The sequence below is a fragment of the Salvelinus sp. IW2-2015 genome, linkage group LG18 (genome assembly GCF_002910315.2).
Source record: "Salvelinus sp. IW2-2015 linkage group LG18, ASM291031v2, whole genome shotgun sequence".
NCBI lineage: Eukaryota > Metazoa > Chordata > Actinopteri > Salmoniformes > Salmonidae > Salvelinus > Salvelinus sp. IW2-2015.
This window is the reverse complement of record NC_036858.1, coordinates 51,064,750-51,082,567: the sequence shown is the minus strand read 5'-3', so window position 1 is coordinate 51,082,567 and position 17,818 is coordinate 51,064,750. Positions and strand designations below refer to the sequence as shown.

The 17,818-nt window shown below is 41.6% G+C and overlaps 1 protein-coding gene across 1 annotated transcript in view; it reads right to left on the bottom strand.

Moving 5' to 3' along the window:
• The window catches only part of sfrp5 (secreted frizzled-related protein 5), a 56,579-nt gene extending 50,163 nt beyond the window's left edge, over positions 1-6,416 (bottom strand). The window contains exon 1 of the mRNA XM_024006729.3: positions 5,309-6,416. Coding sequence (XP_023862497.1) covers positions 5,309-5,897 — 589 coding nt within the window. The 5' untranslated portion in view covers positions 5,898-6,416. The remainder of the gene's footprint in view (positions 1-5,308) is intronic.
• Positions 6,417-17,818: the final 11,402 nt, after the last annotated feature.

The following is a 17,818-nucleotide window of genomic DNA, read 5'->3' as shown; positions in this document are numbered from 1 at the left end:
GGTACGACATTGGGCCTCAGGATCTCGGCACGGTATCTCTGTGCATTCAAATGGCCCTCGATAAAATGCTATTTTTTCCGTTTTCAGTAGCTTATTCCTGCCAATACCCTAACCCCACCGACCACCATGGGGCACTCTGTTCACAACGTTGACATCGGCAAACCACGCGCCCACACTTGCCAAATATGTGGTCTGCAGTTGTGAGGCCGGTTGAACATAATGCTAAATTCTCTAAAACGATGTTGGAGGTGGCTTATGTTAGAGAAAGGCACATTTAATTCTCTGGCAACAGCTCTGGTGGACATTCCTGCAGTCAGCATGCCAAATGTACATTCCCTCAAAACTTGAGACATATGTGGCTTTGTGTTGTTTGACAAAACTGCACATTTTGAGTGGCCTTTTATTGCCCTCAGCACGAGGTGCACTTGTGTAATGATCATGCTGTTTAATCAGCTTCTTGACATGCCACACCTGTCAGGTGGATGGATTAACTTGTCAAAGGAGAAATGCTCACTAACAGGGATGTAAACAAATTTGTGCACAATATTTGCRAGAAATAAGCTTTTTGTGCTTATGGAACATTTCTGGAATATTTTTTTCAGCTCATGAAACATGGGACCAACACTTTACATGTTGCGTTTATACTGTATGTTTTTTCAGTGTAGATTGCGTCTTTAGAGGAGTTTGGTAGCAGTTGTGTGTTAGAAGGATTATTATGGTGTGTCTGAAACGTTGCAGGGTTAGGTGTAGTATCAGACTAAGAGGCATGGAGCCGGTACATCAGAGAAGCTCTGGATCTTAACAGCATGTCAGCAGCCTCTAACCCGCCAGGCTAGAACTGATAAGGGTTCAATCTGTTTCACACACACAGACGCACGCACGCAGGCACACACACCCACCCACCACACCACACACACACACACACAACACATACAACACACCATCACACACACACACCACACACACACACACACACATGTCACGCACCACACACACACACCACACACACACACACACACACACCCACACACACACACAGACGCATGCACGTTTGCCAAGCGTAAATCTCAAATGCTCCACTCTAAAGGAATGGAGAACACACACCGGGAGCCATATTCAATCAAAAGCTGTAACCAGGTTTCCAGAAAAAAGTCAAAAATGTATTTTGTTCTTGAAATCGTTTTTTTTTTATGACACTGACCCTGTGATCAGTGTTTTAAAAAATGCAGTACTCCGAACATAAGAGAGTAAATATTTAAATAATGCATTTATTTATTTGTACGCAACATTTGGGTATTTCAAAAGCAGCATATGTTGTAATATCACAGTGTGTGCTTGGACTTTGCAACTTTATTGTAACTATTTGACCATGAACCAGTCATTGAAATGAAATGTACACTCTGAAGTAGCCTATATATTATAATTTGAATAGATAAACATGGGTTTTCCATATAAAAAGATAAAGTTCAGGTACAATTCATGCCGTCTACTTTCCAAGGAATGTAAAAGAGTGAGTTATGGCACAGGAAAGTGAATATGTCACATAGTTGATTCTAGTCCTATAAAACACAAGTAATATTTCATAATGGAATATGATCTGCATCCAAAATGGCACCCTATTCTCCATATCATGCACAGTTTTTCAAAAGCAGTGCACTACATATGGAATAGGGTGCTATTTGGGACACACATTCTCTCCTCTGCATGAGCTCAATGAAACAGCTTCTATGAATATCTGTCTTCCAATACTATCAACGTAGACATGTACACACATGTTGAGTGTGTGTGTGTGTGTGTGTGTGTGTGTGTGTGTGTGGTGTGTGTGTGTGTGTGTGTGTGTGTGTGTGTGTGTGTGTGTGTTGTGTGTGTGTGTGTGTGTGTGTGTGTGTGTGTGTTGTGTGTGTGTGTGGTGTGTGCGTGTGTGCGTGTGTGCTCCGTGTGCGTGCGTGCGTGCGTGCATGTGTGTGTATGTGTGCGTGCGTGTGTTCGTAGACACTTGCTGAATGAGTTTTCCCTGAACACTTCATATTTCCTGATGAAACATGAAAGGTTTGCAGACTTGTGTTATCATTCAGAGTGTCTGATTAAAACTGACACGTTTTCCTAGATTAAGTCGGCCATATGTCTCTTTCATCCTTTTCCTATCCACACTTTACATTGTCCTCCTGTCCTTCTCGGCCAAGTTTGTCTGACTCTATTAAGCCAGTTTCTTGTCTTTGTACTCTTTTAAATAGAATGTTCAGTCTGAAGCATAGAACCAGAAGGATTCTAGTATTACATAGACTGATTCTATTCATACTGCCTGAGATGGTGCACTGTAGATGAAAACCTGGGCCCAGATTCACAAAACCTTCTTAAGAAGACATTTCTTCTTAACTGCCATTTTCTCCTTAACTATAGACTTAAGAAGAAAGATAAGCAATGTTGCTATTCCTCAAAAAGGTTCTTATGTTTATCCWTAAGCAAAAAGTAAAGAAGAAATTTGATTCTTGAAAATAAAGTTATTGGAAATGTTCTTAATTTCAAGATAGATAAACCCTTGTCTGAAACTCAGGGCAGTGATAAACAAATCTCATGAAAGCAAAGATSTTTAATTCACTCACAAACTTCAGCTGACAGTGTCAGTATTGACTATTTTAAACCCAATAACATGTTTTACAACAGTAATCTCAATAAGAAATATGCTAACATGATTGCCATTGCTAGCTAGATAGCTAGTTAAAACGGTTGCCTAGCAATAACCATCTTAAGAAGATTTGTAAGAAGATATTTGAGAAGTTCGTAAGAAAATCATCAAATCTTAAGATGTTGTTGAGGAATTGCACTTAAGAACTATCTTATGAACTTCTTATTTTTTTTCTTAAGATGTTTCTTAAGTTTTTGCGGAACAAGTGTTTTGTGAATCTGGGCCCTGGTTCTAAATTGACCAACCTGGGTAGCAAAGTAAAAAACGAAACATAAATGAAGGAATGAATGAATGAAACGTTCTCTTTCCCATCCTCATTGAAACTGGAAGGGAACCACTCTCTTTTCTTTACTTTGTTCTTTCACTTTACTTCCCTCACAACCTCCCCTCTCTCACTTAACTCTCTTTCCCCTCTTTCTCCTCCCTCTTGTCCCAGCTTTTTCATTCTCTCTCTAAAGCCCACTCGTTCTCTCCTTCTTTCCATCACTCTCTCACCTCCCTCTTTTCTCTCTCCTTTTCTCCCTCATTCTCTCTCTTACACCCCCTTCTCCCTCACCCCCTCTCTCTAACTGCCCCCCTCCCTCCCTCCCTCTCTCCTTTTCTCTCTGTAACTATATCTGCCTCAGTAATTAGTTGGCTAGTTAATTGGCTGTCTTAACTGGCTGACCAGACAAAGACAAGAGTAGGCTTGGACAACAGAGACATAGAGGGAAGAGTCACCTTCACAATCTATAGACTCTAGACTCACATTGACTTCCCCTCTCTCTCTCTCTCTCTCTCTCTCTCTCTCTCTTCTCTCTCTCTCTCTCTCTCTCTCTCTCTCTACTCTCTCTCTCTCTCCACAGTCTCTCTCTCTCTCTCTTTTCTCCTCTATCTTCTTTTCTCTCTCTCGGTAGTTGCCTGCACACACACACACCAAACACACACATCAGGGGTCATACACAGTTGTTGATTTGGGAAAAGTGTGTATTTCTCTGTCCTGCACTCGAGTCGTAGCCGGAGAGCCTTCCACGCTGCTTGTCTCTCTGTGCTTAAACTACTCCTGGCTAGTTTCTCACTAGACTCACTGTCTGTTCAATCAATCAATCAAATTTATTTTATATAGCCCTTCRTACATCAGCTAATATCTCGAAGTGCTGTACAGAAACCCAGCCTAAAACCCCAAACAGCAAGCAATGCAGGTGTAGAAGCACGGTGGCTAGGAAAAACTCCCTAGAAAGGTCTGTTGTCAGCACATCACTCCTACCATATGAGATTTAATGACATTTTCTGTTACATTAGCAAAAATATAACTAATATGTCACTGTCAGTAAAATATGTCTCAAATGGTTAAATATCACTATTTTTACATATACTAATGAGACCATGTTGACATTAACGTTATGAATGATGATAATCTATTCATCACTTACTGCATGTAAATGTAACATTTTATATTTCATGTTATATCATTGTGAAGAATACTTAATCCCTTTCCATGAATTCTACGGGTATGTTACATAGTTTTTCTTATGATTCTCTTAAGATTTTCTTATAGAATAGCTCCCTGATCAGCCCAGTCACTGATAATGTTCAAGAAATGTTGCTCGCTAAAATCAGTTAAAATATTAAAAGTCAAATATGGTTTCAATCAGCATCTGATTTTGATATTTTCTTATTTTTTWGTTTTAACTGAGAATTTGTTTGGAAGCACATTTAAGTTTAGGGTCGGTTTCCCTGACCCAGAATAAACCTACTCCTGGAGTTAAAAGCTGAATGCAGAATCTGTGAAAGTGTTTTCAGAGAATCAGGAAYAGCCTTAGACTGTGCCTGGTCTAAGGGTTTATCTGAAACGCTGCTGTCACTGAGATCAGTCTGAAACTGTCAACTTGTTCTTCATTTTATTTTTTACACACACTAGCAGTTCTACTGTAGTCTGATACATGAACTGAAAATGTTTCCCTTGTCTACAGTAACTTTTATTTTCATCTCTGCCATTGCAATAACAATAAATCGTTGCAATATTTGACATGAAAACGTCCCCTTGGTCTTTCTTTAATGTCACTCTGTTTTATAGTAGAAGTTATATTGAACACATGGACATTTCATTGTGGTCTATCTATTATTTCCAGCTTTCTCATACAGTAGAAGAAACACTGACTTGCATATTAGCTGACCTAACGGACTATAATACATTCTGATATCTAACCTGAAACATTACTATACTTTCTCCCCTAGCTACAGAATATCTATAGCAGTTACATTGACTTAAAAGGTGTATATTTGTATCTATAACTATCAACATTGTTTCAGTGGTTTGTTCTTTCCTATCCAAAGATTATTCCTTCCATTACGTAAAATGAAACGTAAATCTTGTTCTACAATATCTTCTGTTCAAAGCTCTGAAGCAGGAGTAAGAGTTAACCTGCATTGGGGMTTGTGCTCTCTCCCATCTAGAGCCAGTGTGATGTGTGGAGGCACAAACAACATTCAACCTGACAAACAGTCAACTAAACAAGTTATTACTATAGGGAAGACACAATTACCATGTAATGTAGGGSCTATCTTTTACACAAGTTAGTATACAGTCTCTAAACATGCAAGAACAAATAAGGTTGTGAATAAGTGTGTGTGTGATCTTACCTGGAGCTGGGGTGGCCTGGTTCCCAGCAAACTGCATGGGGATACACAGATCATTATCAATAGGAAACTTATCACAGGTCAACATCTCTGGCCAAGGGAACCCGTAGGTTTCCATAACGGGGGCACAGCTATCCCTCACGGCCTCACACAGCGAGCGACACGGGTAGATGGGCCTGTCCAGACACACCGGGGCGAAAAGGGAACACAGGAACACCTGTGTATCTGCGTGGCACCGCTTGGCGAGGAGCGGCACCCAGCTACCCGCCTGCTGTTTGACCTCCGGCATGGTCTCGTGGTCCAGCAGGTTGGGGAGGCGCATCTTCTTGTAGCCCACGTTGTGACAGAGGCGTAAATCGGCGGGGATGTCCACACACTGCGGCTGCTTCGTGTAGAAACGACCGTTGTGGAAGTTGTCTGATTGCCAGCTGTAGTAGTCGTATTCRTCGGCGGCCGAGGCAGGGGAGGTGAGGAAGAGGAGGAGGAGGAAGAAGGACATGGAGAGGGACAGTGCCATGGTGGAGAAGGGGTTAGTGAGTAGTTGTGCCCGCTTCTGCCTGCTGTCGCTGTGGTTCTTTTGTCCCTGTGCCATGTTGCTCCGAGCTCTTGGAGGGAGAAAGAAAAGAGGAACGTATCCAAATTGTCCAACGTGACTCGGGGATTTTGGAGAATAAAGACTGTGCTGAAGAAATAAACTRTAATCCTTTTTTTCCTGTCCAAGAACGAGAGCAGGAGCTGAGACAGAAAACAAAAAGAAAGTGTGTATTCTGGTCTTCTTTCAACAGAGAGAAAATGTGTGTGTTAGTGTGTGTCCAGTCATCTCATCTCTGCGCTGGTAGAGCTSTGTGTCTCTGCCTCAGGTTGTTGTAAGTGGGGAGATAAGGGTGAGTCGAGGGTAAGACGAGGGGTCAGTGGAGGGTGAGTGCTGTGTGTGCCTCCTTTCCCTGTGTCTAATTCTCTGTCAAATTCTAAATCTCTCTATCTCTTTCTTGCTCTCTTCCTGCAGTTCTCTCTATCTCACTCCACAGCTGTCTCTTCCGCTGTCTCTGCCTCCACCTCTATCCTTCTCTCTCTGTCTGTGTCTAGCAGTGTSTGTGGAGCAGCTACAGTATATCAGTTAGTGGGATAGTTTCTCCCTGTATTCTGTCAGGTCCCCTAGCAGACTCCCAGAACACTCTCCCTCCCACTGCCCCCACACAGCTCTGCCTCAGCCTATCACAGGCCTCACACAGTGCTACCTCAACCAATCAGAGACCAGGGGGAGGTCCTGAGGGGGGATGAGATTCTCCACCCTCATCACCCTCTCTGGTAGACACTCCCTGAGGCAGAGAGAGGCAGGCTGAAGAGAGAGAGAGAGAGAGAGTAGCACTACCAATGTCCAAGTGTGTGTGTGTGTGTCTGTGTGCTGTGGAGAGAGAGAGAGACAAATAAAGAAGGAGAGTTAGAGAAGGAGAGCGAGAGGGAGAACGAGAGAAAGCGGGAGAGATAGGAGAGGGAGAGTAAGAAGTGAGAGAGGAAAGCCCAATGTGTCGAGACTGTTCTACTCTCCCTGCTCTCTCTCTCACACACACACACACACACACACACACACACACAGCACACACACACACACACACAACACACCACACACACAACAACACACAGCACAGCACACACACACACACACACCACAACACACACACCACACACACACACACACCACACACGACACACACACACACACACACACACACAACCACACAACAACACAACACACACACACACACACACACACACACACACACACCACACACACACACGACACACCACACACACACCACACACACACACCCACACACACCAACACACACACACAGAGAGAGAGTGCGGTCGGCAGTGAAATGTTGTGCACTATATTGAGAGTCAGGCAGGCTACAGCAGCTACAGGTGGCTAGGTCGTTTGGTTACGCTCTGTGAGATATGCTAATGTCTATGGTGGTGATGAATAGAGGCGCACTGCTTGTCTGTCTCTTTCCATCAGTAACACTGACACACACAACACACAGCAATAGCATCAAAATGAATCCAATTCTCATTCAATCTCATTCAAAGCACTCTAACTTAGTGGGTGGACTGGTGTGTTGGATTCATATGGATGCCCTCAATTAGGTGATTTCTCTTCTCAGTGTTCTAAAAGATTCTTCAAATTCTGTTGTGTCACCATATTGGGTGGACAAAGAAAGTACCAATGGATTTTAGAGCTATGTCCACTAATTAGGGGGGTCAAACACACACACAGCATTTAACCCAGCGACCATGCAGCTTTGCTGAAACCTCCCCGCTGCCAAAACATCACTGTCCAGACATTCACATCAATACCACAATAAAGCAGGGCTAGAGATTGGGAATTTGTCAATTGATTTACTTATTCCCTTTAGCTTCATGTGGAGCAAAGGGGCCTCAATCAGACACATTTGAGTGGATTTGTGATTGCATGTTCTTTGCATGCTAAAGCTGGTGAAAATATTATAAATAGGGGTTCACAGCGAAGCTTACCTTTCAATCAGTCAACTTCGGTATAACATACTATGGGGAGTTGCACTCTCGCGACTTCAGTTGAAGGATCTACAATCACACCTGAAAAGGCTAATTAATTCCGTGGCTCGCTGGAAGCCCCGCCTTCCACAGGTGATAAGCCTAAGACTCAGATTCATTCATTCAATTATTCTGCTCTTCACCTTGGTGTGAAGAGGAACAATTCCCGCTACTTAAACAATCAATTATGTTGTGCTAACTAAACTGTCTCTTAGTGCTAGAGTGTGCTCACCCCCACAACATTGTGTGTTGAAGGTTGTGCTTGCTCTCATAAGTTTTCTAATCACAAACAATTAGTTATTCTTCAATTTGCTGGTGCAATAGGTAAGATGCTAAGAAAACAACCGAGACGACGATGGCTGAGCCGGTTTCGGGGTCGAGATCATGCCGCCAGTCATGTGGTTATAGCATTTCTCTGAAAGATACTCACAGTCTATGCTATGTGTAGTGTGTCTTGGCTTGTAGCTTCGGCGGCCCTCGCTCGATCCAGTCCATGTGCGCATTGCCACATACTGTGTACAAATGTCCTGGAAGGACGTGTAGCATTCTTGAGGAAGCTTGGAATTATCGATGACGACTTTCCCTTCCCGGATGCCAGTATCGGCTGGGCCCGAGGTGCTGGAAGCGGAGATGGATTGGGTGGTCGGAGCAAATGTCTTGTCTGCCTTGTCTGCCTGCGCCCAACCCGACTCCTGTGCGCTCTGTCGCAGGAGGCTACTCAAATAGAGAGGGCGGCCAGGTTTGGTGGGTACACCCCGCTGCCTGTGTCAGCCTCGGTCAAGCACTGCTTGCCTCTCTTCCCAGACTTATTGATGAAGGGTCTGGTCCCACCTGATCCGGTCCAATGTGAAGTTTTGAGACCGGGCTAGCTAAATGAGCACTGCATAGCGTTTTAACCAGGTTGGCTTACTCACTGAGGCAAGCTAGCTATTACTAGCTATTCCTGCATCCCCACGGTGGAGTTTCTGAGGTAGCTCTCTTGTTTAGCCTATGTTCAGTCCCTGGGGTAGCTCCCGGAACAAGGGGCCTTGGCAAGGGTCTGAGTGACCAGTGTGCCTCTCCACAAAAACATTACTGTGATTCCTGCCTGTAGCTCACTAGTCCATATGAGGTACAGATTATGGGCTATATAGGCGATTAGTTGTTGGCAGCAGAGTCGTGCTGTCCAGCGCTGGGTGCCAACCGGTTCCCGGAACCCATCTTACCGCCTAAACCTAAACCGAGGGAGACTCGTTGTGACAACAGTACCCCCAAGTGGCACTGCCAATTGGAATACGTCACTGATCGCCGGAGCCAGTGTACCCAGAGTGGGCCGGGCTTTAGGGAAACCTTGGCACATAAACACTGTTTTTTTCAACTGAGTTCCAGTGTTCACTGGTGAAAAAAGTGTTGTCTCCTGCATGTGAGTTCGATAAAAAGTGTTCCCCATGTTCAGACACACAGTTGTTAAAGGTGGTGGAAATGGAAGTAGAACCAATTGCTCCCAGTTCACAAGGCGGTGTCCAGCCCCTTCAGATGGCACTTCACGGGAGTCTCGCTATCTGCTCCAACCAATGGTGTGCATGCGCAGTGTCTCCCTGCGAACATTGACGTCAGGGTACAGGCTACAATTTGTTGTGCATCCCACACGCTTCTGCAGCTTCATCACGTTGACTGGTCCCGTGGCCTCAGTGCCCATTTTGAGGGAGAAAATATCCTCTCGATTCCAGAAGCATGCAATCCAAGTGGTTCCTATGTCGAAGACACGGGACAGCCGGTGTTCCTTGTTTACGAAAAGGGAAGGGACTTTATGTCCCATTCTAGACCAAGCACCTCAGAGTCTACAAACTCATGAGCCGCTGACTATTACAGCTATTGGCTTTTGGCGGCGGTGTCGAGGGGCCAAGCAGTGTTACACACATCCATGCTACCATATTCAGTCTCTAGGCTTCATAAGAAACCAGAAAAAGAGCTGTCTGACTCCATCCCAGCGCATTCCGTTTCTGAGTCTCAAGCCAGTATCATGCTTTTCTACCCTTTTACTAATTTGGGACCCTCTCTCCTTCCGCCCCGTGGAAATCTAATTAGCGTAAATAAAAAATCCCCATAAAAATGTGTCAGTTTAAGCTAGAGATATTTTTTTGCATTGGATGGATCTCAATCTACGCCATCCGCCTATGTCGCACTTTCGCATCTGCGGTGAACGGTATCAGACTTTCTCACAAAATCGTATGTAGCATCCGAATGGTTTGGCCTACAAACTATTACTATTACAAACCACCCCTCTATGGAAAGATGAGACTCACACAAACATGATAGTGTTCTCCGTACTGCTCTACAACCCCCACAAGCGTCTTAGAACTCTTCTGAAGGTCCCCCAGCACCAGTTGAAAACATGAATGTAAGTACAATATATATGGGCACTGTGTAGTGTCAAAAATAAGGGGTTAAATACATTTAAAAAATAAATAAAATGTTTCCCGATCTTTCTTATATCTGTCAGATATAGGACCGACACTTCAGAACAAACTTCCTTTGTTTTTTGTAGTGAATCTGTTATTCACTGTGTTTGTATGTGCTAATAGCACCAAGGATGTCACGTTCCTGACCTTATTTCCTTTATTTTGTCTTTGTTTAGTATGGTCAGGACGTGAGCTGGGTGGGCATTCTATGTTATGTGTTTCTATGTTGGGTTATTTTCAATTAGCCTGATATGGTTCTCAATCAGGGGCAGGTGTTTTACGTTTCCTCTGATTGAGAACCATATTAAACTTCTTATGGCTGTAAGCGGAGCCTTGAGTACCCTGGAAAGAGGTGGCCATTTCAAACGGCCTCGTTCTCAATTCTTGCGCGCTACAATATGCATATTATTATTATATTGAATAGAAAACACTCTTCTAGTTTCTAAAAACGTTGAATATGTCTCTAAGAACAGAACCCTTTTTACAGCTCATTTCCTATCCGGAAGTGATATTTCCCAAAGACTAAGTCGCTCTTCAAAAGCTTGTCTATAAAAGGTCATGTCACTTAGGACTGTAGAAACCACGTCATTACACTTCCTCTGGGTCTCATGCGGAAGTGAGAACAGAAAGGAGTTGATAATCTCTTTAGAGAATGCATACACCCTCTTTGAATGAGACGACCGCCATAATTTATTTTTCCTGAGGCGCGAACCTCGACCAGGACTCTCCACCTGGGAAACGGTCGTTCTCGATGAATATGACATTCTGGCTTCGATTTTTTTGATACATGTCACAATATCATCCTAAAGTATGTTTTAAATATAGTTTAATATAATTATTTTAAATTTATTCGGGATTTTATACGTGATGCGTAGGAAGAATTTTTTTCAAGATGGAGAGGTTGAGCACAGGAAGGCCAGTGTGTTTGCTAATTCAAGAGGGAATAGTTCGTTTTGGATCGAACAAAGCTGGTTTCTGAACAAAAGACCCATTGTACAACATTCTGAATGAAGATCAACAAGATTAAGGACCCAATTCTGGGATGCTATTTCATATATATCTGTCGAACTGTGCTATGCTACCGTTTGCCTTGAGTCAATGCTGTTGCTATGTTTGCTATTGTAAAGCTAATATGACGATATATTGTGTTTTCGCTGTAAAACACTTAAAGAATCGGAAATATTGTCTGTATTCACTAGCTGTATTCACTTTCATTAGCTATCCACCATATATTTTTCTGAAATGTTTTATGATGAGTAATTAGTAGTTGACGTTGTGTCTGTATTTACTCTGGCTACTCCCGTGCTATTTCTGACTGTAGCTTATAATGGTAGCATTGATGTAGCAGTAATGTAAAACTGATTTATAGCTGAAATATGCACATTTTTCAAACAAAAACATAGATTTATTGTGTAAACATGTTATAGGACTGTCATCTGAGGTAGTTTTTTCTAGGTTATTTAGGTTAGTTCTAGGTTGTTAGGTTTGGCTTTGCATGCTAACTGCATGCTGGGATGCTACGGTGCTGTGAAAAATGTCTGTCTCTCTTTTTGTATTTGGTGTGTGAGCTAACATGAATATAGGTGGGTGTTTTCGCTGTAAAACATTTAAAGAATCTGAAATATTGTCTGTATTCACAAGATCTTTGTCTTTCATTGCTATGCACCATATATTTGTCTGACATGTTTTATGATGTGTAATTAGAGTAGTTGACGTTGGTGTCTGTATTTTCTCTTGGCTACTCCCGTGCGATTTCTGACTGTAGCTATGATGGTAGCAGTAATGTAAAACTGATTTATAGCTAAATATGCAAATTTTTTGAACAAAACATAGATTTATTGTGTACATGTTATAGGACTGTCATCTGAGGTAGTTTTTTTAGGTTATTTAGGGTTGGTTCTAGGTTAGTTAGTTGGCTTGTGCATGCTACTTGCGCTCCTACTTGTGCTGTGAAAAATGTCTGTCCTCTTTTTTATTTGGTGGTGAGCTAACATAAATATATGTGGTGTTTTCTCTGTAAAACATTTAAAAAATCGGACATGTTGGCTGATTGACAAAGATGTTTATCTTTCAAATGCTGTATTGGACTTGGTAATGTGTGAAAGTTAAATATAAAAAAAAATAGATTTGAAATTTGCCGCCCTGCACTTGAGCTGGGATGTTGTCATAGGTGTACCCGGTGCGGGCTTGCAGCCTTACAGGTTTAAATGTAGGCTGTTCACTGTTTGTTGGTGGGTGATTGTTCCTGTGTTAGTGTTTATGCCACACGGGACAGTTTCGTTTGTGAGTTCTTCGTTGTCTATGTCTAAACGTTAGTAGCTTGTGTCTGCACTTTCGTTTTGTAGCTTCACGGTCGTTTGTTGTTTTTTTGTTAGTTTGTAAAAGTGTTTAGTTTCGTATTCATCTTCTCTCAAAAAAAGGAAGATGTATTCGTATCACGCTGCGCCTTGGTCCACTCTTTCACCAGAAGACGATCATGACAAAGGACAAATATACATTTTCATCAAATCATTTAGAATAAAACAAATTAATAGTTCACGGGGTCTGATTTTTTTTAATGAAATAGTAAAACAATCCTTGGTATGACCTTTTATTTATTAATTAATATATTTTATTTATTTATTTAGGTGTGGAAAAGCTATACTACTGCAAATAGATTGTGGCTTCTATCAATATAATTGTCTGCATCATTTCCAATCCCCCATATATTTGTTTTGTAAATATATATATATTTTTTTAAATATATACAGTACCAGTCAAAAGTTTGTAAACACCGACTCACATCTTTATTTTTTACTATTTTCTACATTGTAGAATAATAGTGAAGACATCGTAACTATGAAATAACACAACAACCCAAAAAGTGTGTTGTATATTTAAAAACCATTCKCAACGTCAACAGTGAAGAGGCGACTCCGGGATGCTGGCTTTCCAGGCAGAGTTGCGAAGAAAAAGCCATATCTCAGACTGGCCTATAAAAAGAAAAKATTAAGATGTGCAAAAGAACACAGACACTGGACAGAGGAACTCTAGTAGGCCAGCAGCCCGTAGTCGCCTCTTCACTGTTGACATTGAGACTGTTGATTTGCGAGTTTTGCAGGTACTATTTAATGCCAGTTGAGGACTTGTGAGGCGTCTGTTTCTCAAACTAGACACTCTAATGTACTTGTCTTCTTGCTCAGTTGTGCACCGGGGCCACTCCTCTTTCTATTCTGGTTAGAGCCAGTTTGCTCTGTGCTGTGAAGGGAGTAGTACACAGCGTTGTAGGAGATCTTCAGTTTCAATGTCTTGCATGGAATAACCTTAATTTCTCAGAATAAGTATAGGCTGATGAGTTTCAGAAGAAACTTCTTTGTTTCTGGCCATTTTGAACCTGTAATCGAACCCACAAATGCTGATGCTCCAGATACTCAACTAGTCTAAAGAAGGCCAGTTKTATTGCTTCTTTAATCAGACAACAGTTTTCAGCTATGCAAACATAATTGCAAAAGGGTTTTCTAATGATCAATTAGCCTTTTAAAATGATAAACTTGGATTAGCTAACACAACGTGCCATTGTAACACAGGAGTGATGGTTGCTGATAATGGCCTCTGTACGCCTATGTATATATTCCATAAAAGATCAGCCGTTTCYAGCTACAATAGTCATTTACAACATTAACAATGTCTACATTGWATGTCTGATCAATTTGATGTTATTTTAATGCACATAAAATGTGCTATTCTTTCAGAAACAAGGACATTTCTAAGTGACCCCAAACTTTTGAAGGGTAGTGTATTTATATATATATATATATATAGTCCGGCCATTCCTCATTCTAATATTTCTTAAACCTCTAACGAGTCACCCTCCCGGATCCGGGATCCTCCTCATCAAAAAAGCTGACTAGCATAGCCTAGCCTAGCGCCACAGGGATATCATATAATATAATTTCATGAAATCACAAGTCCAATACAGCAAATGAAAGATAAACATCTTGTGAATCCAGCCATCATTTCCGATTTTTTAAATCTTTTACAGCGAAAACACAATATATATTATATATTAGCTCACCACAATAGCCAACACACAACGCTATGTTTCACCATGTTTTCACACAACATAGCTTTTCACAAACACACAAATAGAGATAGAATGAATCACGTAACCGTTGAACAACTTCATCAGATGCAGTCTTATAACATCATGTTATATCAATACATTTTATGTTTGTTCGAAAATGTGATATTTAGAGTACAAATCGTGTTTTACATGTGAAAACGAGCCATAAGTCGACCAAATTGTCAAACGGAGAATTTTGCAGTCAATCGAACGCTAACCAAAACTCTTTCATAAATTTAACTAAAAATACATGATTGTACAGCAAATGAAAGTATATACACTGTGTTCTTATGCAACCCTATGATAGATTTTAAAAAAATAAACTTATAAACACAGCCATTGCAATATATGTAGACAGGCCAACAATTGCTACAGCTTGTGGAGCAAAACACAAACCACAAAAATACGAAAATTAACATCATAAATATTCTCTACTTTTTATGATCTTCCATCAGAAATGTTGTGCAAGGAGTCCTAGTTCCAGAATAAATCGTTGTTTTGTTTTAGAATGTCCATTTCTTCTGTCGAATTAGCAACTTTGGCTAGCCATGTGGAGCGCACATGTCCAAGAACTCTTGGCGCATGGAAYGAAAAATTYCAAAATTYACAATAAACGTYGAATAAACTGGTCAAACTCGGTTGAAAATCCATCTTTATGATGTTTTTCTCATATGTATCCAATRAAGTCSGAGCCGGAGCATTTCGTCGTGTATACCTAACGCATTTCAGAAGACAATGTGGGGTTCTGTCATTCCAAAAGCTCTCATTCGGTCTCACATCAAGCTAGACACCCCATTCAACATTCTACTGCCTGTTGACATCTAGTGGAAGGCGTATGAAGTGCATACAGATCCATAAATATAAGCCAGTTGAATAGGCAGGCCCTGACACAGAGCCCCATTTTCAGAATTTTCACTTCCTGTTTGGAAGTTTGCTGCCAAATGAGTTCTGTTTTACTCACAGATATAATTCAAAACTTCAGAGTGTTTTCTATCCAATAGTAATAATAATTTGCATATTGTATGATCTAGAACAGAGTACGAGGCCGTTTAATTTGRGCACGATATTTTCCCAAACTGAAAATAGCGCCCCCTATTAAGAAGAAGTTAATAAATCATTTAATTTGAGATTTGTGTGTATTGTTGGGAATTACTGCACTGTTGAAGGTAGGCACACAAGCATTTCGCTACACCCACAATAACATCTGCTATATATGTGTATGCAACCAATAAAATGTAATTTGATTTGATTTGCTACTGAGTTAACCTCCAATTGTTCTGTACTAGTCCACCCGCTAAAACCAATGACTGGCAGACCACCCCTGTCCACTAGCATGATAGTGCCTTTTTGAGATTGGGACCCATTTAAAAAGAGCACACAGTGCCACGTACAGAACACATCAAATTGTATTTGTCACATACACCAAATACAACAGGTGTATACCTTACTGGAAAATGCTTACATACAAGTCCTTAACCAACAATGCAGTTCAAGAAATAGAGTTAAGAAAATATTTACTAAATAAAGTAAAACATTAACTTAAAAGTAACACAATAAAATAACATTAACGAGGCTATATACAGGGGGTACCGGTACCGAGTCAATGTGCGGGGGTACAGGTTAGTCGAGGTAATTTGTACATGTAGGTAGTTGTAAAGTGACTATGTATATGTAATAAACAGCGAGTAGCAGCAGCATAAAAACCAAGGGGGTGGGGGGGTGTAAATGTAAATAGTCCGGGTGTCCATTTGATGAATTGTTCAGCAGTCTTATGGCCTGGGGGTAGAAGCTGTTAAGGAGCCTTTTGGACCTAGACWTGGTTCTCCGGTACCTCWTTCCGTGCGGTAGCAGAGAGAACAGTCTATGACTTGGGTGACTTGAGTCTAACAATTTTTGGGGCCTTCCYCTGACACCACCTACTATATAAGTCCTGGATGGTAGGAAGCTTGGCCGTACGCACTACCCCCTGTAGCGCCTTACGGTCGGATGCCGAGCAGTTGCCATACCAGGTGGTGATACAACCGGTCAGGATGCTCTCGATGGTGTAGCTGTATAGCTTTTTGAGGATCTGGGGACCCATGCCAAATCTTTTCAGTCTACTGAGAGGGAAAGGTGTTGTCGTGCCCACTTCACAACACTCTTGGTGTGTTTGGACCATGATAGTTTGTTGGTGATGTGGACACCAAGGAACTTGAAGCTCTTGACCCGCTCCCACTACAGCCCCATCAATGTGAATGGGGGTGTTTTCGGCCATCCTTTTTCTGTAGTACACGATCAGCTCTTTTGTCTTGCTCACATTGAGGGAGAGGTTGTTGTACTGCCACCACACTGCCAGGTCTCTGACCTCCTCCCTATAGTCTGTCTCATCATTGTCGGTGACCAAGCCTACCACCGTTGTGTCATCAGCAAACTTAATGATGCTGTGAAATCATGCTTGGCCATGCAGTTGTGGGTGAACAGGGAGTACAGGAGGGGACTAAGCATGCACCCCTGAGGGGTCCCCTTGTTTAGGATCAGTGTGGCAGATGTGTTGTTGCCTACCCTCAACACTATGGTGTTGAACGCTGAGCTGTAGTCAATGAACATCATTCTCATATCGGTGTTCCCTTTGTCCAGTTTGGAAAGGGCAGTGTGGAGTGTGATTGCATCATCTGTTAATCTGTTGGGGCGGTATGCGAATTGGAGTTGGTCTAGGGTTTCCGGGATGAATGCTCAATGTAAAACTACGATTTATACCTCAAATATGCACATTTTCGAACAAAACATAAATGTATTGTATAACATGATGTTATAAGACTGTCATCTGATGAAGTTGTTTAAGGTTAGTGATTAATTTTATCTCTATTTGTGGGTTTTGTGAAAGCTACCTATGCGGTGGAAACATGTGAAAACATGCACGTTGTGTTTGGCTATTGTGGTGAGCTAATATAAATACATATTGTGTTTTCGCTGTAAAAGATTTTAAAAATCGGAAATGATGGCTGGATTCACAACATGTTTATCTTTCATTTGCTGTATTGGACTTGTGATTTCATGAAATTATATTATATGATATCTCTGTCCCGTTAGGCTAGGCTATGCTAGTCAGCTTTTTTGATGAGGAGGATCCCGGATCCGGGAGGGAGACTCGTTAGAGGTTAAACAGCCACCACTATCATTGAGTGGCTGCTGCCAACATACTGACTCAACTCCAGCTCACTTTAATAATGGAAGTTGATGGGAATTGATAAAAAATGTATCACTAGCCACTTTAAACAATGCCACTTAATATAATGTATATGATTATACTGTACTCTATATCATCTACTGCATCTTGCCATCTTATGTAATACATGTATCACTAGCCACTTTAAACTATCCACTTTTATGTATACCCTACATTACTCATCTCATATG